We start from the raw sequence: 27,469 nt of genomic DNA, 5'->3' as shown, positions 1-27,469 counted from the left end.
GGTCCCCGCTTCCGGCAGGGCTTGGTGTGCCTCCGTGTCGTGGAAAGACTGAATTCGGATCCTCGACAGTGAACTTCGCTTACTTTTAAGTTTTCCAGCCACCGGCCCTCCGGAGCGAGGGGCCCCGGGGAGCGTGGGGGATGGTGGACGCAGCGTGGTGGCAGCCAGGCCGCTGGCCAACGGGGGCGACCCGGCCAGCCCGCTGACGCACGGCTTCTTCTCCCAGGTCAGAAGCTCTTCAGCTGCCATGTCTGCAGCAACGCCTTCTCCACCAAGGGGAGCCTGAAGGTCCACATGCGTCTGCACACAGGAGCAAAGCCGTTCAAGTGTCCCCACTGTGAGCTGCGTTTCCGCACGTCTGGGCGGAGGAAGACTCACATGCAGTTTCACTACAAACCGGACCCTAAGAAAGCCAGGAAGCCTGGGCCCCGGGGGCCGCCGGAAGGGCCGCAGCCCGTGAGCGCGCCGCCTCCGCCCTCCTCTGACCCCAGCGTGTTCATCATGAACAGCCCCGTGCTGGCGGGGCAGCTGGACCAGAGTCTGCTGCAGCAGGGCCTGCTGGGCCAGGCCGTCCTTCCCGCCTCCGTGTCCGGTGAGTAGGGCTGACAGGCACCAGGGCTGTGGACGCCGGGACAGGGGCAGGGGGGGTGGGGTGGGGTGGGGGGCGCGACCTTCAGCCTCAGGACACTGCCCTTCCTGAGGGTTTCCCGCGAGGTCGCGGGAGGTTGAAGTCCTGACTTCCAGACGCAGCTGCCTTTCCGTTTCCCATTCTTTCTAACGTCACTTCTGCATTTCAGGCTTCAGCTCTTTGTTTAGTTTGATGGGCTTAAACCTGTTTCTTTTTTAGTATTCTCACAAACTTAATAGCGAGACGTAATTTATAGCTACCCGTGAACCTTGCTTCTCATATACGAGTTATCCAATTGCTCTTGGGTCACACAGTATTTGAAAAGCATTAAATTTTAGTCAGTTGGGTTTTTTGTGCACTCACAAATAACGTAGCAACTGTTAGTAGCTACTGGACATCTTAAGTGGCTTTCTTTCAGTTTCATGACCCATGGTGCAATTAAAGCATAATAAGACAAAATAATAGCATTGTTTTAAATCTTGGGCTGATCAGTGTGATCTCTTTGAGCCTAGTTTCCTGATGTGTTTAAAATGGATAATATTATTTTCTATTTCACAAGGTTTGTTTTGTGATGATTAAATTAGATATGTATGTGCCTGTGTAAAGTAAATATTAGTATTTGTTAACTAGGTCATGTCGGTATGTGTTTAGAACTTCTGTATTTAGGAACCCAGTGCGTTTTTCCTGTTTGAGAAAGTGTCTGGTACGCAGTCATTCCTATTCTTCCTCTGCAGCTGGCGGCGACTGGACGGTGTCTCTGACAGACGGAAGCCTGGCCACCCTCGAGGGCATACAGTTACAGTTGGCGGCTAACCTGGTTGCACCCAGTGTTCAAATCTCTGGGATCGACGCTTCCAGCATTAATAATATCACGCTACAGGTGCGACGCCCACCAGGCTTTTCTGTGCTTTCAGAGGGTCTGAGTCACACTCAGCGTGAAATTTCCATCACAACAACCTCTGTGCTTTCAGATTGACCCAAGCGTCCTGCAGCAGACGCTACAGCAGGGTAACCTGCTTGCTCCACAGCCGACCGTGGAGCCCGGCCTGGCCCCGCAGCACAGCTCCCTTCAGACACCAGACAGTACAGTCCCGGCCAGCGTGGTCCTCCAGCCCATCTCAGGCCTGTCCTTGCAGCCCACGGTGACGTCTGCCAACCTGACCATAGGCCCGCTCTCGGAGCAGGACTCCGTGCTGGCCAGCAGCAGCAGTGGTGAGGGCCGCCGCTTTGGTTGGCTGCGACAGCTGCAGTTGCGGCTCGCTGCTGACATCACACATTGGGTTTGGGGACACCGGGGTGCTGTGCCCTTCTCTTTATAAAGCTTAACGAATAAATGTCCTAAGAATAAAGTAAGCTTTTCTGACGATAAATGATGTTTAGTCAGTATATGCACAGAGATTGCATTCATGGAACCGGCTTCCTATTTCCTCATAAGGCTTTTTGTTTGTTTTTAAATGATTTCAGATTAAGGAATTAGAGATGACTGCTACTGTATTTTGAATCCTTCTCTTTTTAAAGTAACAGTTGCACTAAAATATTTTAATATGAACAAGGAGGAAATGATTATTTTTTTAAGCCCAGCTTCGTTCTGTTTTATAACGATGACCAGGCACGCAAGACCTCTCTCAGGTGATGACATCACAAGGCCTGGTGTCCACCTCCAGTGGCCCCCATGAGATCACCCTGACCATTAACAACTCGAGCCTGAGCCAGGTGCTGGCGCAGGCTGCCGGGCCCACCGCTGCGCCGTCCTCGGGGTCGCCGCAGGAAATCACCCTGACCATCTCCGGTTAGTCTTAAAATTTTTTAAATCCTTTCACCTGCAGTTTAGGTAACTCTTTTTTGTATCTTTTTCCTGTAAGACTGAGCTTTGCCTAAATCCAGTGCCTCAGGAAGTGTTCGTAATTTATGTGAGAATGGTCATCCTGCAGCTCCCATCTGATACCAGGGATTAAACGTGGTGGTTCCTCACGGCACGTCCAGTTTGAGCCAGGTAGCTTTGTCAGATATATTTTGTTTAACCAAGAGCAGAAAACCATGGCTTCATAATTCTTACCATGCTCCTTTGAGCTAAAGGAGTTGAATCGGTATAAGTGGTTACACTAGGAGATTACAGATACCTACCCCCCTGACCTTTTCAGAATTCTTCTCAGATTATGTAAAAAATTATGGTAGAACTAGATAAGTGGGTGGAAGACACCCTGTGGCAGCCCAGGCCACCGAGGTTGGCAAGCTCATCCTCCATGTGAGTCACCAGCTGATGTGCTCCCTGTTCCAGGCCTGTGACGTTCACGGTCAGCTCTTCCCCTTATAGAGCATCAGTTCTCACAGTGTGTTCTCATCTTAGTTAGCCTGGAGCATATTTTACAGGTGCGCTTTGCCCACATGACTCTTAGCTATGAGCTCTTCATGCTAACTGAGTGGTTCTTAAATTTAGCAACAATTTTTTGACCCTTACAGTGCACCAGGTCCTGTTCTAGTAACTTTGACAAATATTAACTCATTTAAGTGTCATAACAACCTTAAGAGATTGTTGTGTTTTAAAGAAAAAAAAAAAAGAAAAGAAAAACATTTTGCTGGGGTCAAAATAACCTCCCTGGAGACACAGTATGGCAGTGGCTGGAATACTGGGCTGATAGCCGTGTGAGCGGTCAGTGTAGTTATTACCTCTGTTGCCTGAGATTTCTGCAAAAATCATTATTGGAAAAGAAAGAGTAGTTATTGAGAAGAAAACCAAAAGCTTGCTTTCTTGAGGGGCGTCTATTCCTTTCAGTTTACGTGAGAGTTTGAGGAACTGTTCCTGGATGGAGCTTTGCTTCTCAGTGACACGCAGTGGTGTTTAGGTGCTAGCAGGCAGCAGAAATTAACTCTGAATTTTATCTAATTCACTAACTCTCTTCTTTTTTATTTAATATATGTGTGTGTGTATATATATATATATATATATATATATTTGAATTTTAATGTTGGAAACATGGAAGAGTTATTTTCAGAAAGCTGTTTTGTTGATCGAATTAACTTTTTTTGCATAATCTCAATATCTGAGGGGTTGTGCTAGTCCTATATAAAAAACACATAACATATAGTTCGGCAAATGTGTTTTTGTGGCTTGTACTTCTGTTTCTCCTATGTTTTCCTATTATTGATCATTTAGTTATTTTATTGTTAATTTTTAGTGTATTAGGTGAATATAACTGCAATTTAAAAAAAAAAAGCTTAAAAGGGTTATCCTAGGAGAAATCTTTGTCAGTTGATGAAATAAGGGTTGCCCAAACTCTGGGCTTAAGATTTCCTATTCCTTTACTTCTCATTATTGTGTGTAATGAGAATTGGCTGTGGGGAATACTAACTCAACATTTTCGTGTCGCATTCTGAGAAGTCTAGAAAAACTTTTCATTTCTGGTCACCTGTGGAGAGCATCTAGCTGTGCTATAGAAATGTTTGGTTATTTTGTCAAATGTTCTGTTTTCCATGAATGCACAGAATTATAAATGCTTACGAATGCTAGAATGCAAATACTACTTCAGTTAAGGTGTACAGACCTTTAGCAATTCCTAAGCTGTTTGGGAAAGAAGTTAAACATTGGGTAAAAGGCGAGGAGGGTCCTCAGTCTCCCCCAGTTGTCGTGTAAGTAAAAGTGCTCTTACCTGATGTCTTTAGTTATTAATAGAAAGCCACGTCAAGCAGAGAGTCAGAAAAACGATGCCTACACGATTTTGAGCATTTATCCGCAGGTCTTTGAAAATGGGTCTGCTCTGCTGGTAGGAGTTCTGCACGTTTTATTTTGCCCACACTTCCACCCCTCTTGCACAGACTCATTCCCCAGTTCTGTTTCTCTAGTGTGGCATGAGGGTGTCGGTGATTATGAAGCTGAGTGCAGCATCCTTTTGTCTTTTGGTTTTCATTGAAACAGCTCGGGTTTTTAATTTTCATGTTCCTCTGTTTCCATACTATCTGATTACATTATACAATTATGCTCTAATGTAAAGGTTACAAGCTAATGAAGCTGACAGAAGCCCATGTCTCTCGGTGGGAGTACATCACGGCGTGCTTGAGCCTGCTGTGCGCGTCCAGAGCGCCGTGGGGCAGTGACCCTCCCGCAGGAGACCTGTAGCGGCCACTGCTGCCGCAAGGGAGGCCTTGGTACCCTCCCTCGTGCCCCTCGGTGCTGCAGCTGGGAGTCCACCATGTTTGGAAGTATTTCCAATTCAGTTTAAGTTTTATTCAACAAAGTGTGTAGCTCTAAGTGCCTAAATGCTGGGTTAAAGTAGAACTCTTAAGACGCACTTAAAAACTTTATAGCTTAAAAAGTGTGAACAGGTAGTTTCATTTTGGGAAATGTATTTCATGGTCTTATTTTAATTTTTTTTCTCTTTAAATAGTATTAAAAATGAAATAGCTTTCACTTTTAAAAGGATGTTATATGTTTAACATACTTGCCAGTATGTGAATTAATGTGTTACTCTCAGATATCACAGTATTAATTTCTATTTAGGTCAAGATCTTATTCAGCACAGTTCTAATGGAAGTAGTGAACTGAACGGAAGCATAAGATTGTCAGCACCTGCAATCAATAATCAATCTACGGGTGCCACCTTGACCATAAGCAATGATCAACTTCTCTCACAGAGTGCAACATTAAACGCTTCAGGTATGCAGCTAATGATCCAGCCACGAGAGGCTTCATGACGTTTCATAGTTATCGGGCTCTGCACCTGGTCAGCAGAGAGAAGTCACCTGTCTTCTTGCATGATGAGTGTGTCAACTGCACGTTCTAATACGTTTGATGTGATTCTGTGATGATTAGTGGCTTATGTATAATTCTAGGACACAGAACTGTCTCGAGTGTTATTAACCTTTTAAGGTCGTTTCCACCTTCTAAAGAACAAAGGTAAATAATCTTATTCAAATATGCAAGGCATTGTGTATGTCTGCAAGTCACAAAGCTGTCCCTGTGTCACCCAGGCTGAAAGTGCCTCTGGCTTGTTACTTTGTGCCCTGCGGTGGGAATGTTTGGGCACCAGCTGAATGTAGGATGGCAGAATTAAAAGAAGACATCTTACTAAGGTTTTGAAGTATAGACTTTAATAAAAAATAAAAGAGCTCCAGTAAAATAGGTCACAGCTTCATAAGTAAACGTTAACAGTTGAGGATGCCATACCTGTTTGCCTTACCTTGTAGAGATTTCATTACTTTCTTAGCCTTCTTTATTTTCCAACTCTGTATATCATTTTTTGAGAAAAAAAATTTAATCTTTAGATATGTTTGTACCCCCAGCTAGACTTTTTTCCGTGCTTAATTGAAATGCTTTCTTAGCCAGTAATTCTTCTATTCACTGAAAGATTGTGGTGCATACTGTATGGTAAGAAGTATACTAAATCTGGGTGTGTCATGTTGGGCAAGGCAACTACGGTCCCCTTGCATTTTGGGTCCTAGAAACGAACAGAGCAGACGTTTATTGAAGAAGCTGTAAATCAGTGTAGGATTAACGGCAGTAGCGATACATAAAGGGGAGAAGGGCGCCCAGCGAGCACGTCTCGGGTGGGGGGTTGACCTGGTCGGGGCGGCCTCCCGAGGCGGGAGCCCTGGCCGTGGGGGGGGCATTTCTCCCCCGTGAGTGAGGGCTTGATGGATCTGCAGATGCTGCAGGGTGGGGACTTGCTGAACTGAAGCAGGCGGCGAGCTGACGCAGCTGCACACAGTGAGGTCCCACTCAGGACCCTGAGGGGCTTTCTGTCCACCCCTCCCCTTTGCTAAAGGGTAAACCGACACCCGGCTGGTTAAGAGCCGTGTTGGAATCACGTGTTGGCAGATCTGGGCAGATGCAAAATCTGGACTTCTGGCCGATGACCGTTTCCACTGTACCACTGCTGTCCGTGTGTTCCTGTCTCTACTTTGCTCTTAACTCTGTCCCTCCTGCGTCGGTTTGCTTGTTTAATTTTGGGGCTCTAAGAAAATTGTATCCCAGAACTGAATTCTTGTACTTATTAATTTGAAATGAGAGTCTTTTGGTTTTGTTTGCAATTAAGGGGAATTTTGTTTTATATTCTAACTGGCTATGGAAGCTAGTACTTTCAGGTTATAATTTAGCCTGTAATAGGTAAGACTTCTACAGTATATCATGTACTACTCAAGTTACATAGCAAACTTGTTTCTGCAGCTGTTTCCTGAAAGTCTTAGTTTGTGTCTTTTTGTAAAGGACTAGACACTGTGTTCTTTCTTGTCACCTCTGGGGTTCTGATCACCTCTCCCACCCTGCATGGTGCGCGGTGCGCAGTGCGTGTTGCAACATGAAGATGTGTCTCTTGTGTTTGGCCCGAATGAGTGGTGTCACGCTCTGGTGGGGGTCTATGTCCTGGAATGCTGGGATGTCAGGCTCTCCCCGCCTCCTGCTTCCCTGAGGAGTAAACTGGCTGTAGGTGGTGGAATCTTACATCTCCTTGAAAGCCCTGCTTCATGTCTGTAGTGAGTCCTGGGCAAATCGATGGAAAGACAAGGAGAGTTTTAGGTGTTTCCCTGTAAATGGAGGGGGGGTGTTTTGCGCTACTTGGTGACCCTGGGCGTTCGCTGGTACAGCAGATTACTTAAAGCTGGTGATGTCTGATCAGAATGGAGAAGGGGATGGAGGGAGGGCCCAGGGACGCAGAGGGCTGTGTTTTGGCCACCTGTATTTCTTTAAACCTCTGTCTTCTGTGAGTCAGACAGTGGGTGTTCCACCTTGTACATCTGCCTCCACAGATACAGGGTGATGGTCTCACGGGCAGGGGAAGAGCGGTCAGTTGTGTACAGGGCTCCTGTATGCCACACACTGATGTTTCTTTAAAAACAACACGCATGCCCCTTTCTTCTGATTTAATTTTTTTTTCTCTCTTAAGACTTATTGTTGTAGAGCCAGCTGAGAACTTTTCTCTCTTCTTTTTTGACGCCACTTTAGCTTAATTTGGTACCTTAGTAAAAAAATTTTTTTCAGGAGTTTCATGATATTAGAAAATAAAAGATGTGCTCATAACTAAAGAACATTTGTTTAATAATGTAGTATCAGTTATTATAAATACAGGATTAATTTTATATAAGCAACTCAGTTGTATTACGATCTCAAATACCTTTGGCATCTTTGAATAATCCTGAATATAGGAAAAGATTCTCCATATGCTGAACCACTTGATCCTTGACTCTAAGCAGATGTTTTTAGAGAGGTTTGCGTATTCCACTAGTGCTAGTTATAATTAAGTGGCTGATTTCATCTATATCCTGTTGTCAAGAGATTGCATCTTAATGGGCAACATATATCTTAGAATCAGTCAGCCCTAGGCCGAGCTTCAGGCCACACCAATAAGAACTGAAATTGAAGTGACTTTGAGATTAAACATGCCTCTTCTGAGATGAGCACCAAAATACAAACTTTCGGTGTCACCGGTGAAAGTCATGTTGCAGGCCCTTGATCACCTGTGGAAAGCATCTGTCTTCTGTGAGTCAGACATTAGGTGTTCCACCTTGTACATCTGCCTCCACAGATGCAGAGTGATTGTCTCACGGGCAGGGGACGAGCATGGTGACTGTGCGCGTGGTTGTCGTCGTTAACTCTCTGTGTGAGCAGCACGTGGTGGGCTGCCAGCTTCTAGGGCAGCTTTTGGGCTCTTTGCGCCTTAGTTGGAAGTAGGCTGTTACCATTTAGGGATTTACAAATAAATCGATGTGCCCCGATGAGTCAGAATTTCACATCCAGAACGAAAGCATGTGCTTTTGTTCAGATGTGTGATATGGGTTTGAAGGCCATTTCCAGATCCGATCCAGGTAACACCCATGACAAAGGGTTTTCCTAGAAAACGGGCAAGTATTCTATAAGTACCCTTTCAGAGGCAGAAAGTTATTATTAATAGAGGCTTGAAATTTAGCACAGCTTTTTAAGGAATTTAACATTGTCTTTTTGTTCTTACCTGAGTCTTTTTTTTTTTTGATTTTAGAATACTTTATTTATTTATTTAGTTTAAACATCTTTATTGGAGTATAATTGCTTTACAATGGTGTGTTAGTTTCTGCTGTATAACAGAGTGAGTCAGCTGTACATATACATATATCCCCATATCTCCTCCCTCTTGCGTCTCCCTCCCACCCTCCCTATCCCACCCCTCTAGGTGGTCACAAAGCACCAAGCTGATCTCCCTGTGCTATGCGGCTGCTTCCCACTAGCTCTCTGTTTTACATTTGGTAGTGTATATATGTCCATGCCACTCTCTCACTTCGTCCCAGCTTACCCTTCCCTCCTCCCTGTGTCCTCAGGTCCATTCTCTGCATCTGCATCTGCATCTGCATCTTTATTCCTGTCCTGCCCCTAGGTTCTTCAGAACCTTTTTCTTTTTTTTTTGTTAGATTCCATATATATGTGTTAGCATACGGTATTTTTTCTCTTGCTGACTTACTTCACTCTGTATGACAGACTCTAGGTCCATCCACCTCGCTACAAATAACTCAATTTCGTTTCTTTTTATGGCTCAGTAATATTCCATTGTATATATGTGCCACATCTTCTTTATCCATTCATCTGTCGATGTACACTTAGGTTGCTTCCATGTCCTGGCTAAATAGAGCTGCAGTGAACATTGTGGTACATGACTTTTTTTCAATTATGGTTTTCTCAGGGTATATGCCCAGTAGTGGGATTGCTGGGTCATATGGTAGTTCTATTTGTAGTTTTTTAAGGAACACCCCCATACTGTTTGTAGATTTTTTCATGATGGCCATTCTGACTGGTGTGAGGTGGTACCTCATTATAGTTTTGATTTGCATTTCTCTAATGATTAGTGATGTTGAGCATTTTTTCATGTGTTTGTTGGCAATCTGTATATCTTTGAAGAAATGTCTGTTTAGGTCTTCTGCTCATTTTTTGGGTTGGGTTGTTTGTTTTTTTGATATTGAGCTGCACATGAGCTGCTCGTAAATTTTGGAGATTAGTCCTTTGTCAGTTGCTTCATTTGCAAATATTTTCTCCCATTCTGAGGGTTGCCTTTTGATCTTGTTTATGGTTTCCTTTGCTGTGCAAAAACTCTGAAGTTTCATTAGGTCCCATTTGTTTATTTTTGTTTTTATTTCCATTTCTCTAGGAGGTGGGTCAATAAGGATCTTGCTGTGATTTATGTCATAGAGTGTTCTGCCTATGTTTTCCTCTAAGAGTTTTATAGTGTCTGGCCTTAGGTTTAGGTCTTTAATCCATTTTAAGTTTATTTGGGTGTGTGGTGTTAAGGAGTGTTCTAACTTCATTCTTTTACATGTAGCTGTCCAGTTTTCCCAGCACCACTTATTGAAGAGGCTGTCTTTTCTCCATTGTATATTCTTGCCTCCTTTATCAAAGATAAGGTGACCATATGTGCGTAGGTTTATCTCTGGGCTTCCTATCCTGTTCCACTGATCTGTATTTCTGTTTTTGTGCCAGTGCCATACTCTCTTGATTACTGTAGCTTTGTAGTATATTCTGAAGTCAGGGAGCCTGATTCTTCCAGCTCCGTTTTTCTTTCTCAAGACTGCTTTGGTTCCTCGGGGTCTTTTGTGTTTCCATACAAATTGTGCGTTTTTTTGTTCTAGTTCTGTGAAAAATGCCATCGGTAGTTTGATAGGGATTGCATTGAATCTGTAGATTGCTTTGGGTAGTAGAGTCATTTTCACAGTGTTGATTCTTCCCATCCAAGAACATGGTATATCTCTCCATCTATTTGTATCATCTTTAATTTCTTTCATCAGTGTCCTATAGTTTTCTGCATACAGGTCTTTTGTCTCCTTGGGTAGGTTTATTCCTAGGTATTTTATTCTTTTTGTGGCAGTGGTAAATGGGAGTGCTTCCTTAATTTCTCTTTCAGATTTTTCATCATTGGTGTGTAGGAATGCAAGAGATTCCGTGCATTAGTTTTGTATCCTGCTACTTTACCAAATTCATTGATTAGCTCTAGTAGTTTTCTGGAAGCATCTTTAGGATTCTCTGTGTATAGTATCATGTCATCTGCAAACCATGACAGCTTTACTTCTTCTTTTCCGATTTGGATTCCTTTTATTTCTTTTTCATCTCTGATGGCTGTGGCTAAAACTTCCAAAACTATGTTGAATAATAGTGGTGAGGGTGGGCAACCTTGTCTTGTTCCTGATCTCAGTGGAGATGGTTTCACTTTTTCACCATTAAGAATGATGTTGGCTGTGGGTTTGTCATATATGGCCTTTTATTATGTTGAGGTAAGTTCCCTCTATGCCAACTTTCTGGAGGGTTTTTATCATAAATCGGTGTTGAATTTTGTTGAAAGCTTTTTCTGCATCTATTGAGATGATCATATGGTTTTTCTCCTTCTGTTTGTTAATATGGTGTGTCACATTGATTGGTTTGCATATACTGAAGAATCCTTGCATTGCTGGGATAAACCCCACTTGATCACGGTGTATGATCCTTTTTAATGTGCTGTTGGATTCTGTTTGCTAGTATTTCGTGGAGGATTTTTGCATCTATGTTCATCAGTGATATTGGCCTGTAGTTTTCTTTCTTTGTGACATCCTTGTCTGGTTTTGGTGTCAGGGTGATGGTGGCCTCATAGAATGAGTTTGGGAGTGTTCCTCCCTCTGCTATATTTTGGAAGAGTTTGAGAAGGATGTGTGTTAGCTCTTCTCTAAATGTTTGGTAGAATTCGTCTGTGAAGCCATCTGGTCCTGGGCTTTTGTTTGCTGGAAGATTTTTAATCACAGTCTCAATTTCTATGCTTGTGATTGATCTGTTTATATTTTCTGTTTCTTCCTGGTTCAGTCTCGGAAGGTTGTGCTTTTCTAAGAATGTGTGCATTTCTTCCAGGTTGTCCATTTTATTGGCATAGAGTTGCTTGTAGTAATCTCTCATGATCCTTTGTGTTTCTGCAGGGTCAGTTGTTACTTCTCCTTTTCCATTTCTAATTCTATTGATTTGAGTCTTCTCCCTTTTTTTCTTGATGAGTCTGGCTAATGGTTTATCTATTTTGTTTATCTTCTCAAAGAACCAGCTTTCAGTTTTATTGATCTTTGCTATTGGTTCCTTGATTTCTTTTTCGTTTATTTCTGATCTGATCTTTATGATTTCTTTCCTTCTGCTAACTTTGGGGGTTTTTTTTGTTCTTCTTTCTCTAATTCCTTTAGGTGTAAGGTTAGGTTGTTTATTTGAGATGTTTCTTGTTTCTTGAGGTAGGACTGTATTGCTACAAACTTCCCTCTTGGAACTGGTTTTGCTGCATCCCATAGGTTCTTGGTCGCCGTGTTTTCATTGTCATCTGAGTCCCTTTTTAAGGTAATGTTGATGAATGAATTGAGTTCTGCTTTCAGTGAGAGAAGGATCAGTTCTTTGTTTACTAGTTCTTTGTGAGGTTATTTTGACCTCCGTTTCTCCTAGATTTAAGTGCAGTCAGTTACTTACTTCCCAACAGCTCAGAAATGTTAACGGCCCCTACCAGTGGGTGCACTTTACCATCAGACGCTCTTCCCACTCTTCCTGGGGGTGAGGCCAGTCAGGGCATCTTTCCCGTTCCCGACTCCCCGCCTCCTCTCACCACTTTTTTGTTAATCTCAAGAAAAAAGTGATCTCACACCTTGTCAGCTTGTTATGAAACCCTCCAAAATTATCATTAAGTTTTCTTAGAGGCTATGAAGACTTATCCCAACAAAGACTGAAAACAGGGTGGGTTTGATGAACATACAGAACTTGTTAATCCTTTAAAGGTTACTCTTTTTGAGTTAGAGTCATGCAGTGAAGTAGGGCTTAGATGGCTGTGATGTGTCCTAGGAGAATAGAAGAAATAAGAAAACGTAAGTGGGAACTAAAAGTAAGAGTCTACAGTGTTTACTTCAGTGTTGAATCTTAATTTTCCTGTTAAGAATATTTAATTTGAATTTTAAATTACGGCTTCTAGAGCTTTAAGCAAATACTTTCATGTGGCTAAGAGCTCTATAGTAAACAAATATAGTGACAGCTTTTAATTATTTTAATCATTTAATTGCATGCGAAAGAAAATTTTTAAACACAGGTTCTTTTCAACCATATTGAGACTAGTTCTGCCTGAACTAGGGTCATCCTTCTTGTGGGAAGTCTCTTGAATTAAGAACATTATTAAAGGTTGCGTCACCACCACACTGTTTGAGTTGAAATATGAGCTCTGGCCTTCCGTGAAGTTGTTCAGTCTTTTCTCTGAACTTTGTGTCAGGGTTCACCTTAGTTAATGAACTCGCAGGCTTCTGTTTTCTCTTTGCATTCCTTGTGCTGCACGTCCTGGAACCTTCCACTACCTTAACCGTCCTCAGAACGTCGGACGTAGTTCACTGGTCGGAAGGGGAGAAGGTCTGCGTCTCCTTAGTTGCAGGAGTTGTGGTGAGGTCTGGAGTCCTGTGGCTACTCCGGGATGATCCCTAAGCCCATGGTGGTGCTCTTGGCCGACGTGGCCCTCACACCACCGTGCTTCTCCCAGCCCGCGCCCTGCGGCCGGCCCCATCCTCTCCTTAGGGTTCCGACTGAACGGCAGCTCGTGGAGCTGCTCCTCGCCAGGTCCTGCAGGGTCCTTCTTGTTCATCCTCACCCCTCCCGATGGCGGGTGTGTGGAGGGGATGCCCGGTGAGGAGGTGGCCCGGGTACCTCCGCAGATCCACACTCCCCTCCCGTCCTGGCGGCCGGGCACGCGCGCTGTGCAGACGCGAGCGAGGGGGGGCTGAGCCGCGTGGCTGCTTCAGAGCGGAGACTCCCAGCCTCCTAATGGTTGTACTGCTTTTGAAGGTTCCAGGTGTGTGCAGCACAGTGTGGGACTCCGGGAGTGTGGATCTGTGGAGGACGCCAGTTACAAGTAAGTAGCCTGGTTCCCTGTGCCCGACGCGGGCAGACCCAGGTCTCAGCAGAGGACCGCGGGAGTCTCGTGGTGTTTTGTGTTCAGACCTAATTAGGGACTAGTGTTCGGAATTTCTGCTTTAGGTGTCATCTTGGGGTCGCTAGCACCTGGAACGGTGGCTGACGCAAGTGGGTGATAAGTCACGTTTGCTAGGTGAATGGAAGGACAGCTTGTGAGAATTGTGCGTGTGTGTGTGTGTACACGTGCATGTGCATGTGTGTTATGCTTACAAGTAAAAACTTTAAACAGTTGTGTTTTGTTGGTGCCCGCCACAGGACTTTGATAGTACCATGCTAAGCCCATTTCGTTTGCCAGTAGGTGCATGAGTTTCAGTGTTGTGGAAGAGAAGGCCTTCCTTTCTTTGCCCGATCTGTCCCAGACGTCTTCCTTTCTGTTATATCATTAGCTACAAGGGGAGAATATTATAGTGTTTTGTTTTGTTCTCCAAAGAAGATTAAGGTGCCCTGCAGGATAAATTAGTATTTAAAGGATTGCATGAGGTTGATTTTGATTGCCTGTGTTTCAGAATAGGTGAACGTAAGCAGAGTTGTCAGATGTTACACTGTGGAGCTGGTTGTCGCTCAGTGGGTCCCATTTCATTCCTCTCTCCAGGCTGGTCTCTGGTCCTGGATGAGGACAGTGTCCTGGAAATTCTTGTCTGAGTCTCCTTCTGCACTGGCAGCGGTGACTGGGCCTCAGGGTCACTTTTTCACTCTCTTTTACGGCTTTTTTCTCTGTTTACACTTCAGAAGCAGAGTACATTTACGTGTAAGGACGTGTAGATATTTACAAAAGCCTTGCCATAACGCTGGAATCAAAGATACTGTGATGCCTTCATGCACTTTCACAAGCTTAGGCACTGTAAATGCTGACTATGACAGATGCGTTCCTTTATGAGAATTGTCTTCCCGTGCGAATAACATTGGACTTACCTACTTTCCCGTTTTGCCTCTTCTGTAGAACTTAATGCCACAGCTGGAAGCCTGCCTTTGACAACACCCATGTCCCCATCTGCCACATCTGCCCAGAACCTGGTCATGTCCTCATCGGGAGTGGGGGCAGAGGCCAGCGTCACGCTGACCCTGGCTGACACTCAGGGTTTGCTCTCCGGGGGGCTGGACACGGTCACGCTCAACATCGCTTCTCAGGTGAGTTCCTGTGTTCCCCCCGCCCCACGGGGTCGTCCCGGGGAACTTACCACTTTCCTGAGTGTGTGTTCTGAATACGCTCTTTCAAAGCTGAAGTGGTTTTTTCTGATTAAATTGAAAAAGTAATTTGTTAAATGCAAAGTGGGGAGTACAAGAAAATCCAGACAATACAGAAAAGCATTTAAAAAAATCCACTACCCAAACGGAACTGCATTTAACGTTTGAGTGTGTCTTCCCTTCTAAACCTTTCTATGCATACGTACAGATGCGTATTTTCTAACTTTTACAGAAATGAGCTCACATCTATATCGTGTAGTGTAAACTTTTCCTCCTCTCATTAATTATATTATGAATATCTTCCCATCAATGATTTCAGCAGTGCAGACGTTTGTAATGGCTGTACCACCGTTCGTCTTGTAGATGAGTTTACTGAGGGGCACTGCGTTGCATCCAGGGTTTGTTATTAGTAGGGTGGAAATTCTTACGCTCTGTATCACTTATGTTCTTAGATGAATCCCTGCAGGAGATGTGCTGGATAGAAGGGTGTACATTTTAGATAACGCATTGAGCTTAAGATGCCGAAAAACCTTTCACAGCTTAATTAGAAAACTCATGAGAAAGGATGATTAATTACAGTGATGAATCCCTGTAGTAAAGCGCTGTAGGAGTTTCGACAGCGGACCTGTCTGCTGGTCCCTGTCTGTGCGTGTGCCCGGCTGTGCGTGTGCCTGGCTGTGCGTGTCCCTGGCTGTGTGTGCGCCCGGCTGTGCGTGTACCTGGCATGTGCCCGGCTGTGCGTGTTCCTGGCTGTGCGTGTGCCCGGCTGTGCGTGTGCCCGGCTGTGCGTGTCCCTGGCTGTGCGTGTCCCTGGCTGTGCGTGTGCCCGGCTGTGCGTGTGCCCGGCTGTGCGTGTCCCTGGCTGTGTGTGCGCCCGGCTGTGCGTGTACCTGGCATGTGCCCGGCTGTGCGTGTCCCTGGCTGTGCGTGTGCCCGGCTGTGCGTGTGCCCGGCTGTGCGTGTGCCCGGCTGTGTGTGTCCCTGGCTGTGCGTGTCCCTGGCTGTGCGTGTGCCCGGCTGTGCGTGTCCCTGGCTGTGCGTGTCCCTGGCTGTGTGTGTGCACGGCTGTGCGTGTGCCCAGCTGTGCATGTGCCTGGCTGTGCATGTCCCTGGCATGTGCCCGGCTGTGCGTGTCCCTGGCTGTGTGTGTGCCCGGCTGTGCGTGTGCCCGGCTGTGCGTGTCGCTGGCTGTGAAGAGGCAGGCTGGGCAGCAGAGTAGACAGTCACCTGCTCTCCTGGCTGGAGCCTCGTCTCCGCTCTGGGCTCTCACTGTGCAGGGAAACGCTGATGGCTGTGGCATCCAGAGCAGGGTCTCTTCTGATCCTGCCACAGGTGCGTGCTGGCTGTTTTGACTGCAGGAAGATGGGTTAGCTCTTCTAGGTCCTCCCTCTTTCCCTTTGTAGAATGGTCACGTGTCCTCTGCTCGCTCTGGGCTCACGCCCTGTGAGATTCCCTGCCAGCATGCCCGGCCCTTTCCCCAGGGAACACGTGGGACACTGCATGCGAGGGGCTTCTGTCCCGGCCGACCAGAACGCTCCCTCCCAGGCGATTTTGACTCAGCAGCCTGGGCCCCGTGAGCAGTTGAGGGGTCTACAAAATTCATGTGCACTTGGGGAATGAGAATTATTACAATTTCCACCTCAGTGTAAATGAAATATAGCAAAGAAACAGACTGCAAGTAATAATACAAACCAAAAATAAGTGACTTCTAGATGATGCCATTTTAGCGGATTCAGGTCATCATTTCTGTAAGTATAGCTAATTGTTGAGCATTTATTTTATTAGGCACTTGATTTTTGAATCAGATCATTTGCATTAGAATACTTAACATTAGCCTTTGGAACACCAGCCATAAGCTAGTAAATCACGTCGTATTCAGGATTCTTTTTAATTCAGCTTTTTTATTTTGAGATAATTGTGGATTCGCAGGCAGTTGTAAGAAATAGCACAGATCCCGTAGACCCCCTACCCAGTTTCTCCAGTGGTAGCATCTTGTAAAACCAGGGCACCGCACCCTCCAGGTGTTGTCATTGGCACAGTCAGGACGCAGAACACGCCCATCCCCACAAGGATCCCTCAGGTTGCCCTTTTAGCCACATCTGCTTCCCCTTCCCCCTGACAACTGCTGATCTCTTCTACAGTGTTGTCATTTCAAAACAAAAAGGAATTGTAATTTCCCCTTGATAAATCTGTATGAGCTAAGAGTCTCAAATGTCTTAGCTTTAGTTGGGAATATATGAATTTATTGAGCCAGCACTTCTTCAGGTGTGTCAGAATTTCTGGCCAGCAGTTGTATTTGTTCTTGATTAATAAAATAAGGAAATGTGAATTTATTAATTTTGATTGACAAATTTGATTGATTTTTCAAAATTGGGTACCAACACTGGGTACCAACTGTCTAATCAGAGTGGGGGCCAAAGCCAGACACAGACACGTAGAAGTGCAGCAGTAACTGCTACTTGAAGATAGCAATATTCAACCGACTTCCCTGTGTAAGGGGGGTAGTGGACATGATGCTTTATTAGGGTACATAGGAACTTTTCAATCCATCCCACGTTTGTGTAAGAAAATTGGACTGATGGATGGAGATACCTAAAATGTTATTTCACTTTTTAAAAAATCGCCTATGGAAAGTAAAGAATCTTAATTGAAGCTCTCTTTTTTCTAGAATCTAGATGACCTTGTAAATTTATTTTCTGCCCCATATATCCCATATTCTACCCCGTTGCCTTTGTTTCCCCATCTGCCTTGGGCGGCGTCTTTGCAGTAAGAAGTGCACCTGAAATCCTCTGGTGGAGGAAGTGCTCACAGTGCCGTCTGGCCCTGCGTTTCATCTCCCTGCCCGCTCCTTGCTTCTGTCCTCCCGGTTGGGGCTCAGCCTGTGTCAGTCCCGTGAGGGCATTGAGCAGCAGCCCTCCCCTTCAGCTTGCAGGCCCCCAGCGACATGGGCCATGTTCTGTGTGGCCGTGTGACCCCTTACCCCTTAGCATCGTGCATTGATGGGGATTCTTCAAATCCATGGTTTTGAGTGAGTGTTTTGAGGATGTGTGAAATACACTTAGAATCAGCTTTAATGGTAGCAGTTCGAGTTGTGTTCTTAGTATGGAGCCTGCATTTTCAGTACAGTGTTGGTTCCTTTAGGTTGAACTTCGTCTCTGCACTCATTCCCTGCATCGCCCTCACCACATCCATTCTCTCTCTCTGTCTCAGATTCACAGTCAGTTGATAAAGGTGTGCTGGCGTGGCAGTAAGACTCAAAGTAGTTTTGTATGTCTATTTTTAAACAAATGTCCTTTATATATATATTTTTTACAAGGTTACTGAGATATAATTTATATATCGTAAAGTTCACCCATGTAATTTAAAGTGTGCAATTTAATGGTCTTTAGTATGTTTGCAGAGCTGTACAACCATCACCATATCTAATTTTAGAACAGGTCATCACCTGAGAAGAACCCTTGTCCCATTAGCAGTTAGCAGTCACTCCCCAAGTCCCTCCCTCGACTCCAGATCCACCCCACCCCTGCAAGTCTCCCCCAGCCCCTGGCAACCACTGATCCACTCTCTGTAGATTTGCCGATTCTGGGCACTTCCCATAAATGGAATCATAAGACTCTGGTCCTTGCGACTGGCCTCCTTCACTGGCTTGCACACGTTGTAGCCGTGTCATCATCATTCTGTTTTATTGATGAATACTGTTCCATTGTATAGGTGTACCACATTTTGTCTGTTGGTTCATCAGTTCATGGATATTGGGGTTCTCTGCCTGTTTGGGCTGTTGTGAATAGTGCTGCTGTGCACATTCCTGTACAAGGTTTCAAGTGGATGTAGGTTTTCGTTTCTCTGAGCGGAATTGCTGAGTCATATGGTGATTCTGTGGTTAGCGTTTGAGGACCTGCCAGCTTGTTTTCTGAAGTTACTGCACCATAAGAGATCTTTTAAATTACAACTGGATTTGATCATGTCACAACTTCTAAAGCAGTAATCACCTCTGCCAGGGTCAGCAGTTCCCAGCCTTGCTCACGGACCCCGCTCTCTCGGGCCCTGGGGGTGCGGGCTCGCCCCAGGTCATCCTGGTGAGCCCCACTCCACAGCCGTCGGCAGCCTGTGAAGAAATCGCCTATCAGGTACAGCACAAGTTTTATCCACAATCTCTCATAGTTTTCAAAAAGCGTAGCTTCAGAAGGGATGGGATGGAGGGTCCTGGAGAGTCCTGCATGGCCGGGCTCGGCGCCAGCCTGAAGACGTGTGTCTCCCGAGAGACGAGCAGGTGCTGAGCAGGGAGGACCCGGGGGTGGGGGGTTAGCACTGGGTCTCGTTTGTTCCATGATTTTCCAGTAATGCGGAAGTGTAGTTTTAAATCTATCACTGTCTTCTTTACTTGCCCACCGATCAGATTGCACGTGGCCATTTACTTGCCTTTGTTCTTTTTGTAGGATTTCCTGTCATACCTTTGCTGATTCTTTCAAGTCTTGCTATACTTTTTCATAGTACACACGTTCACGTGTGTGTGCATGACCTATTTCTCCTTTGACTAGTCCTTTTTCTTAAACGCAGTTTGGCAGCGGGGGTGAGGGTGGACGAACACGTAGTAAATGACAGAGTCCCACATAGAAAGGCCTAAAGACTCCTGGAACTTTGCAGAGGAGTAAAGACGAGGGGTGAGGACCTCGCCCACAGCGGCCACGACAAGTGAGCTGGGGCCGGGTCTGCGGCTGGGGTCCCAGCCGGCGCCGTGCTCTGCTCCCCGGAGCCTGCCCGGTCAGCGTGCTTGAGACACGCCTGAGCTGCTCGTTGCAGCTGCTCCCACGGGGGGCCAGGAGGCCGGCCGCCTCCCACAGATGACAGCCGAGCTCGGGGGCTGGGTTCGGGGCGGGGCTGCCTGTACCCCTCGCGCCGGTCCCGTCAAGCCGGGATTTCTGACCCGCTCCAGGTGACGGACGTGTCTCCTAACCTGGCCCAGGGTGGGCAGCCCGAGAAGGAGGGCCGGCTGCACCAGTGCCTGGAGTGTGGCCGCACCTTCGCCTCGGCCGCCCTGCTGCTGCACCACAGCAAGGAGATGCACGGCCGGGAGCGCATCCACGTCTGCCCCGTGTGCAGGAAGGCCTTCAAGCGCGCCACGCACCTCAAGGTACGCCCCCGCCCCCCTCCCGGCAGCATCGCCGCTCTTCGCTTCAGGTCAGAGGCGCTGCACGGGCCTAGGACTCAGTGGGGTCAGGACTCTTCCTAGTGAGCGACACGGTTCCCATCTCTTTTCGAGGAAAGGCCCATGGAGGTGAACATATTTACAGATCACCTTGAGATGCCGTTTCTCCCATCGCGGGGACACGCATGAGAGCTCTGTCGGCACCTATGAGCAGGGCTCTGGGGAGGCAGGAACTTCCGTGACGGCTGGCAGGCTGCAGAATTGGTCTGGCATCCTGCAGGGGAATTAGGCGATACCTAACCACGCGAGAGCGGCTCCCACCATGAGAGTTGGCACAAAGGCATATATGCCCGCCCGAGCTCAGGGTTAGGTCAGCGTTGTTTGTAGCTCCCAGTCATTGGGGACAACCTGAGGGTCCCACTCTGGGATGTCCACACAGTAGAGGAAAGAATGAGGAAGGGTACTGTGATGTGACTTCCAGGACCACCGGTCAGGGGGAGTGCCCAGGCCTGTGACTTCCAGGCCAGAGCCCCTCCTCTGCTGCTGCTTAGTTACCAAAAGCACGAGAATCCTGTGACGCCTGATTGCACAGTGAATCCCACTCTTCCTTTTTCAGGGCCTTTAGAGGAGACGGTCAGTCAGTAAACCGAGTTTCTGTTCTCCAGGCCTCCATCTGCCTGGCACCTCTCGCCTCTTTTTCTACTGTTTTCTGAGATGAGAAGCCCCAGTATTAATGTGTTCTGAAAAGAGACTCCATGTTCATTTTTAAAAGCAAAACACTGACTGTCAAACGAAGTCTTCTTGCAGAGGCTGCAGCGCGAGGTCGGTGGGGTTGGCGAGCGCTCCTTATGCCTGAGGGGCCCCCAGCCCCGCCCGACCTCTGTGTGCCTCTGCCTCTGCCACTTAGAGCCTCTGTGCTCCTGGTCGGGTCACGTACCGTCTGCAGCTTCAGTTTCCTGCTTTATAAAATAAGGGTGTTAATACTTACATTTTAGGGTGAGTTTGAGGAATATAAAGCACTTAAGGCCTGCACTGAGCTCTTAGTAGACAGTACAGAAATTATAACTATACTCACGTTACAGCCTGATAGAGGAGAAATCCTTTTGAAGAGGGAAAAGAATAAAAATGGTTCAAGAAAATTTAAGATGTTTAAAATCGTATATGTTACTATATATAGACATAACTCTTCCATAAACATCTACAGTTTGAAATACTAAATTTGGCCTTTTAATACTTATAAGTTACTTTCTCTTGATGACCTTCAGAAATCTGGACTTTTTAAAAAATTACGTTGTGCCAGAAATAAGGAAGTTCCCGCCACGCCCACACGCGGCGTATGACGGGGCCGCGTCGGGGGACACGGGGGCAGCTGGAAGAGTTCCCGCCACGCCCACACGCGGCGTATGACGGGGCCGCGTCGGGGGACACGGGGGCAGCTGGAAGAGTTCCCGCCACGCCCACACGCGGCGTATGACGGGGCCGCGTCGGGGGCACGGGGCAGCTGGAAGAGTTCCTAGGGGCCAAAGCTGGAGCAGCCGGGGCAAGAAAACAAAGTAGAATTGGGTTATAGCCCACAGTGCAAAAGCTCCACGATCGTTACTGGTGGAAACATGATCGACTGAACAGGCTAGTCTCCTGTGCAGAAGAATCCCGAGTAGCCCCTGTGGATGCTGCCCCCAAGAGGGGGTGGCCCCACTCCTTAGGGGCGAGCGGCAGCAAGGGCACGTGATGGGAGGGGGTACAAATGGCCGCCCTTCTCTGGAGAAACCTGACAGATGCTGCCTGCGTGATCAGAGTCAGGGCCAGCAGTGATGATACTGTGGGATGGAAATGGCACGGAACTCCCCACGGCCCACAGCCCACAGCCCACAGCCCACAGCCCTGGTCTGGTGATGAGGAAAACATCAGACACCTCTCAGTTGAGGGGCATCCTGCAAAATATCCAGCCGGTCCTCTAACAACTGTCACGGTGGCCGACAGGGAGGGAGGCCGAGACACCACCCCGCCCAGATGCAGCCCAGGGGCTCGGGGGGAGCCTGGGTCTCCCTGGCAAGCTGCAGGCCCGGCCTCCCATCCGCCGGGTACCACCTCCGACTCTGCTCCGGGAACACCCACGAGGGTCCGGATCGGAGGCGAGCCTGTGGTCCTCCTCCCACTGACGGGCCTTTCTGCGCCGGGTCTTCCTCTCCTGTTTCAAGTCTAAAGTTCTGGTATGATCTTCAGTATTCCTCACATGTGTGTTTGTCTTTACCAGGAGCACATGCAGACGCATCAAGCCGGTCCTTCCTTGAGCTCTCAGAAGCCGAGGGTGTTCCAGTGTGACACCTGTGAGAAGGCCTTTGCCAAACCAAGCCAGCTGGAGCGACACAGCCGCATCCACACAGGTGACCGCGCGGCGGGACCCCCACAGCCGTGCTTCGTTCCCCCTCTGCCCCTCCGTCTCCTCGGGACCACGGGCTCGGCCTCCCACCCTCTCTGATCTTCTGTGCACCCCTCCAGGCCTCTATTCACCTGGCAGCCGGGCCAGAGCCCTCAGAGGCTCCCCCTGAGCACCCCCGGCAGAGCCCGCCAGACCTCCCTGAGCCCCCGAGGCCCCGCGGCCACAGGCAGGTCTCTCCCTGCATCCAGCTCTCTGTCTGGCGCCCACCCTTTTCCCGGTGCTCTCTGGTGGGTCATCGTCTTCCCAGCCCTTCTGTCCCTTTGCCGGCCGTCTCTGACTCACCTTCACATGGACGCCTCCTCCCGAGAGGCCCTGCCCCGCTGGTGCCCCGGCTGGCATGAGGGCCTCCTGTGTGGTCAGCAGGTGCCCGGCAGCCCTCCCCAGCCTGCGGGCCATGTGTCCTCAGGGATGCCCCTTGCCTGTCAGCGCAGACCCGGCGCCCACCGGGTGTCCAGCAAGTAGCTCTTGAGTGAAAAACAACCATGTGGTTACTTCATAATGCATTCGTTCAAAAGCATAATCAAGAGAAACGACTGCCGTTTTTACTAGCATAGATGCACGTGAAGAGTTTGGCATGTGTGTAAAGTGGGCACCTTGTGGCTGTCACTGGGGCCACGTCCCTGCTCACATGGGTGCCCCGTCGTCCCTCCAGCTCCTGATGTCTTCAGCTTCCCCTTCCGTCTCCAGAGAATCCCAGCTTCTGAGGACGGTGTGATCAGGGTGGGCCCGCAGGGCAGTCTCCCTTTTGGTCACTCCCAGTCATCTGACGAGCGACCTAGTTCATCTGTGGCCGTTCTCGTTTCTCAGGCATGACGTCATCATAGTCCCAGGCCCAGAGTTCAGGGCAGGAGACCTTGGGGGGCCATTTTTGGGACTCTGCCTGCCCTAGGCAAGCTGCAGGAAGACCTCCTTTGTCGTTGGCTGTGGAGGGACACCTGGGGGGCTGAGGACAGCCCTGGGGGTGCTGGCATGTGACCCCGCGAGGCAGCGTGGCAGAGCATGTGGGAAGGAACCTTCAAGGCCAGGGGGAAGGGCTGTGCCAGGCCCTGGGGCAGGAAGGGACCCGGTCCCTGGGACTTGGAAGTGGGTGCGTGACAGCGAGGGGTGGCAGGACCGCCAGGGCCGCAGGGGGTGGAAGCAGAGAGATGCTGCGTGGGGCGGGCCGGACTCCGCAGTGTGGCTGTGGGGCGGGCGCTCACCTGGGCAGGCCCCCAGCGGAAGTCAGCTTGGCGGCTTTTCCCTCCATTTGTCAGTTTCCACGTCAGCTTGAAAGCAATTAAGTACCGTTTGAAACATATTGTATAAACCATACTTTCAGTCAATTGGATTTGATATTCCCATGTCCTTAATGTCTTTTTGCTTTTCTGCTCAAAATGGATTAGAAACATTTTGTTTGAACCATATGTGCTCTACCTTTATTTCTGGGTGCTTCTAGGACTTTCCGTAGCTTTTGATCAAGGTGTCTTTCATGGCTCCCCATGGAGTGGCCTTGCTGGAACCCTGTGGGTTAGCATCCTGAGTGAGGAACGTCCTTAGCCTGCTGTTAAACTCGCATCCCTTCTTCGGAGTTGCTCTGTGCTGTGTGTGCTCGTCGAGCGCCATCTATCAGGGACGCTGACTGTGCTGTCTGTCCCCAGGGGAGCGGCCATTCCACTGCACCCTCTGCGAGAAGGCCTTCAACCAGAAGAGCGCGCTGCAGGTGCACATGAAGAAGCACACGGGGGAGCGGCCCTACCGGTGCAACTACTGCGTCATGGGCTTCACGCAGAAGAGCAACATGAAGCTGCACATGAAGCGGGCCCACAGCTACGCGGGTGAGGCATCCTGGCTGCACGGTGCGCGGGACTCTGTGAGCTGAGCGGTCCGCGCCCGGCCGGCCCCCAGGGGTTGGCCCTGCGTCCCCGCCTCAGGCTCAGGGTCCAGGTCGGGCGAGTCTGTGCCCTGTGGCTCCGCAGATGGGCCTCCGTGTCCCCGAGCTGACTCCCCCGCATTGGTGCCGGCAGGGCAGGGGCGTCTCTCTGTCCGCCTTGTTTCCCGCGTTGTCCAGGAATGCCCGCACCCTTTATGGAGACAGGCAGGGGCGGGGGGCTTGGGGCGGGGGCTGGAACGCAGCCCGCGGAGTGTCTGCGACAAGTCAGGGAGGGTTACAGCCTGCGTCTTGGGCTTGCTCTGCCGGTCTGGGTGCTGTGGCCACGAGGGGAGTCGGACGGCCCGAGCGTGGCGGGAGTAGTGCCCAGGGCTTTCCTGGGGCCACAGGGGTAGGACCCTTCGTGTTGTGAAGTTTTTGAGGAAGAGGAAGTTCTAACATCTACACACTAGTGCTTCGTGCTTTACTTTCTGTTAGAAAACTTGTGCCTGTCGTTATCACTAGTATTAATTAGTAATCGCTCATCAAGGATGTCATACGAACATAGGCTTTATGAGCATAGGGAACGAGCGCTCTGTGCGTATTCAAGTATTCATATTCAAGTAACAGTAATTGTCGTCACCGACAGAATTATGAAACCTGCAGCTCAGATGACTTTTTTCACCGGGAAGGAAAACAAATCAACTTAGGAATTTCTTGTCTCCATTTAAGTTGTCCTTATTTAAATGTGAATAATTTTGTGCTAGTGAATGTCTGGGACTCTTTCTTTATCACCACGGCAGGAACCTTGCAGGAACCCGCCGTCCCCCAGGAGCACGGAGGGGAGGTGCTGAGCCGTGCGCTCCACCTGGAGGAGGTGGAGCCGGAACCCGCGAGCGAGTGGCAGACCCTGGCCAACGTGTTCTGACACAGCCCGGCCCCGAGAACGTTTCCAGAGTGAAGTGTGGAGAAGAACAAAGCACTTGGGATTTCTGTTTTGAAGGCTCAAGTGTTAAAAATGTTACCACAATAGCTATAAAATTATCTAAAGAATCATTGGCTTTCAGAGACTTCAGGAAGAAAGCTGAAAGGTGGAAGCACGTTGCTGTTGTTCTGCAAATCACTGAACTCAGGTACTACGTCAGCAGTCTCGCCTACTCCGTGGCCAGTGCGTCTAGTTAAAAAGAAATTAACTGGATCGGACTCTCATTGTAGTGTGATTTCTTTGTATTAGCAAAGACAGAAGTTAACGTGGAAAAACCCAGATAGGTTTTCCTTCATGCTTTCTGTTATAAGAAGCATAGCTCATGAAACAAACATAAGATAGGTGCATGAAGTTCGGAAAAAACGTTACAACACGCAGGGAGGTTTTTTCCATCTTTTTCTCTGTGAATTTTGAAATTAGTAGAAATTGACTCTAATTTTTAGTCTACCATAAGTTAATATAACTAATACCTTGAGAGATGGCCGGACCAGTTCTCTCTCCATTACAAATATCTAATCGTTAGTGACAAGAATGCAGTGTCTGGGGCGTACACCCGGGGAGTAGAGCAAGCCTGACACACGCATGAGGATCCAGCTGTCCGCGCGGGATGATGCCACTCGCGCTGCCCGAGTCGATACTCGGGTACATGGGTCGGGCTACCGCAGAAAGCACAAGCCATGCACTGCAGGTCCGAAATCACAGAATGGTCTCCTGGGAACAAAGGGACTGCAGCCCTGTCCGCCTCAGTGATTAAGAAGTGTATCTGTACTTTGAGGGTAAGAACCTGTATGAGCCCCGTGGTTTTCTCTTCGTGCATAAGCAGGTGTATTTTTTATTTCAGGGAATTCTTTAGTATCATCAATGGTGCCACGTTGAACATGTCCCAAACCAAATCCTACCCCGCGCTGCCCGCGCTGGGGCAGAGTGTGTGTCGTTCCCACAGCATTCCAAAGATGGAAACTTCTTTACTTCATGTGAATCTCTCCTTTGAAATTATTTATATGTTCTATATATAAATACATATGTACATATACAGATATATGGGCCTCTGTGTGGCCGAACAGTATATTTTGTAAATAAGCACTAGTCCCAGTTACAGAGAGAGCGACAGAGTTTTTACCTCCCAGCGAGCACTTCAGATCAGTATTGTATTCATTTTATTAATAAATGGATATCCTTGTCATTGTGACATAAAGCTGGGGTTGGTTTTTTGTTTTTGTTTTTCCTGAAAAATAATCGCCTTTATTTTCTCTCTCATTGCCTTGCTGGTTTCAGAAGAGAGCAGTTTTATGATATAAATATTGTATGGACTTTGTATATTAAGAGAGGAGCTCATTTCAGATTCCTGAAGAAAGAGACATTTTACTGTTATTTTTTGAAGGGGCGTCTTTTGATTTTTTGTTGTTCACGCTTCTGGCATATGTATATAAGTAACATCGATAGTGATATAAAACCTTTTGTTATGTGAAAATATTTAAGTCAGAAAACTTAAATAATATTACTTTTTTTTTTCAAACTGCTTTATGTATTGTATATTTTTTTAAGGGAGAAAAAAAAAAGCCTTATTTGACTTATTCTTGTGATGCTGGACTTGTATACCCTGAGGTTTTTCTTGGATGTCAGTGTGTATACCTGGCTGCAGTCTGTTATTCAGAATAATTGTCATTGCGCCAGTTAAAGGTTCTGCTTTTATTGCACTTTTCTTCTATAATTTTGTATTAAACTATTTTAGAAATGTTGATTAATTTTGGTGAACAAATATCTCCGAAGTTGAAATGATTGAAATCTTAAAAATTTTGTTTTTGCTAGGTTATTTATTTTGGTTTCAGCATTAAATGTCATCTCAGGTCAGTCTCTAAAAGGGGTTTGTTTAATTCCTAATTGTATAGAAAGCGTAGTTCAGTGAATTGTATTGGTGCACTGCCCAAGTAAGGCCTTACCAGGTGAATCTAAAGCCTACTTTTATTTTGGTTAATGAAAAAACAAATCTATCAATAATCTGTTTTGTGAGTTTTCTCAGTTTATTATCAGGCAAACACAAGACATTAATGTATTCTTTTGATTTACTTCCTAATTATAAAAGCTGCTTCTTTGCAAGACATTCCTTGAAAAATAAGGTTTTGTAAAGACATAATATCACTTGAACTTTTTGGTGGAGTGGAGTACAGGTTGATCTTTATACTTTACTGGTTGATAAAAAGTCTTCTGACAAGAGATTTCTAGTCTCCTGCATAACCAGGGTTTTGAGGATAGATAATTGTATTTTTAAAAATATCTCATCATAGCGTATCTGCTTTGGAAATAACAATAAATAAAAAATGAAGTTAGGAAATGTGATTAATTTTTTTCT

At 47.3% G+C, this 27,469-nt stretch overlaps 1 protein-coding gene across 6 annotated transcripts in view; it reads left to right on the top strand.

Moving 5' to 3' along the window:
- ZNF236 (zinc finger protein 236) overlaps positions 1-27,451 on the top strand; it is a 102,742-nt gene extending 75,291 nt beyond the window's left edge. For 5 of the 6 annotated variants that reach the window (XM_060170383.1, XM_060170386.1, XM_060170385.1 and 2 more), the window contains 11 exons: positions 227-592; positions 1,363-1,508; positions 1,600-1,840; positions 2,238-2,417; positions 5,124-5,279; positions 14,458-14,645; positions 18,701-18,829; positions 19,636-19,833; positions 22,103-22,232; positions 23,926-24,102; positions 24,938-27,451. In XM_060170383.1, coding sequence (XP_060026366.1) covers positions 227-592; positions 1,363-1,508; positions 1,600-1,840; positions 2,238-2,417; positions 5,124-5,279; positions 14,458-14,645; positions 18,701-18,829; positions 19,636-19,833; positions 22,103-22,232; positions 23,926-24,102; positions 24,938-25,062 — 2,036 coding nt within the window. In that variant the 3' untranslated portion in view covers positions 25,063-27,451. Of the gene's footprint in view, positions 1-226; positions 593-1,362; positions 1,509-1,599; positions 1,841-2,237; positions 2,418-5,123; positions 5,280-13,388; positions 13,456-14,457; positions 14,646-18,700; positions 18,830-19,635; positions 19,834-22,102; positions 22,233-23,925; positions 24,103-24,937 lie in introns of those variants that run through there. The other variant, XM_060170387.1, reaches the window with a different exon arrangement.
- The last annotated feature ends 18 nt before the right edge of the window (positions 27,452-27,469 follow it).

The sequence above is a fragment of the Lagenorhynchus albirostris genome, chromosome 14 (assembly GCF_949774975.1).
Source record: "Lagenorhynchus albirostris chromosome 14, mLagAlb1.1, whole genome shotgun sequence".
Taxonomy (NCBI): domain Eukaryota; kingdom Metazoa; phylum Chordata; class Mammalia; order Artiodactyla; family Delphinidae; genus Lagenorhynchus; species Lagenorhynchus albirostris.
Note: the sequence above shows the minus strand (reverse complement) of the source record. Positions and strands in the feature narration are given on the sequence as shown.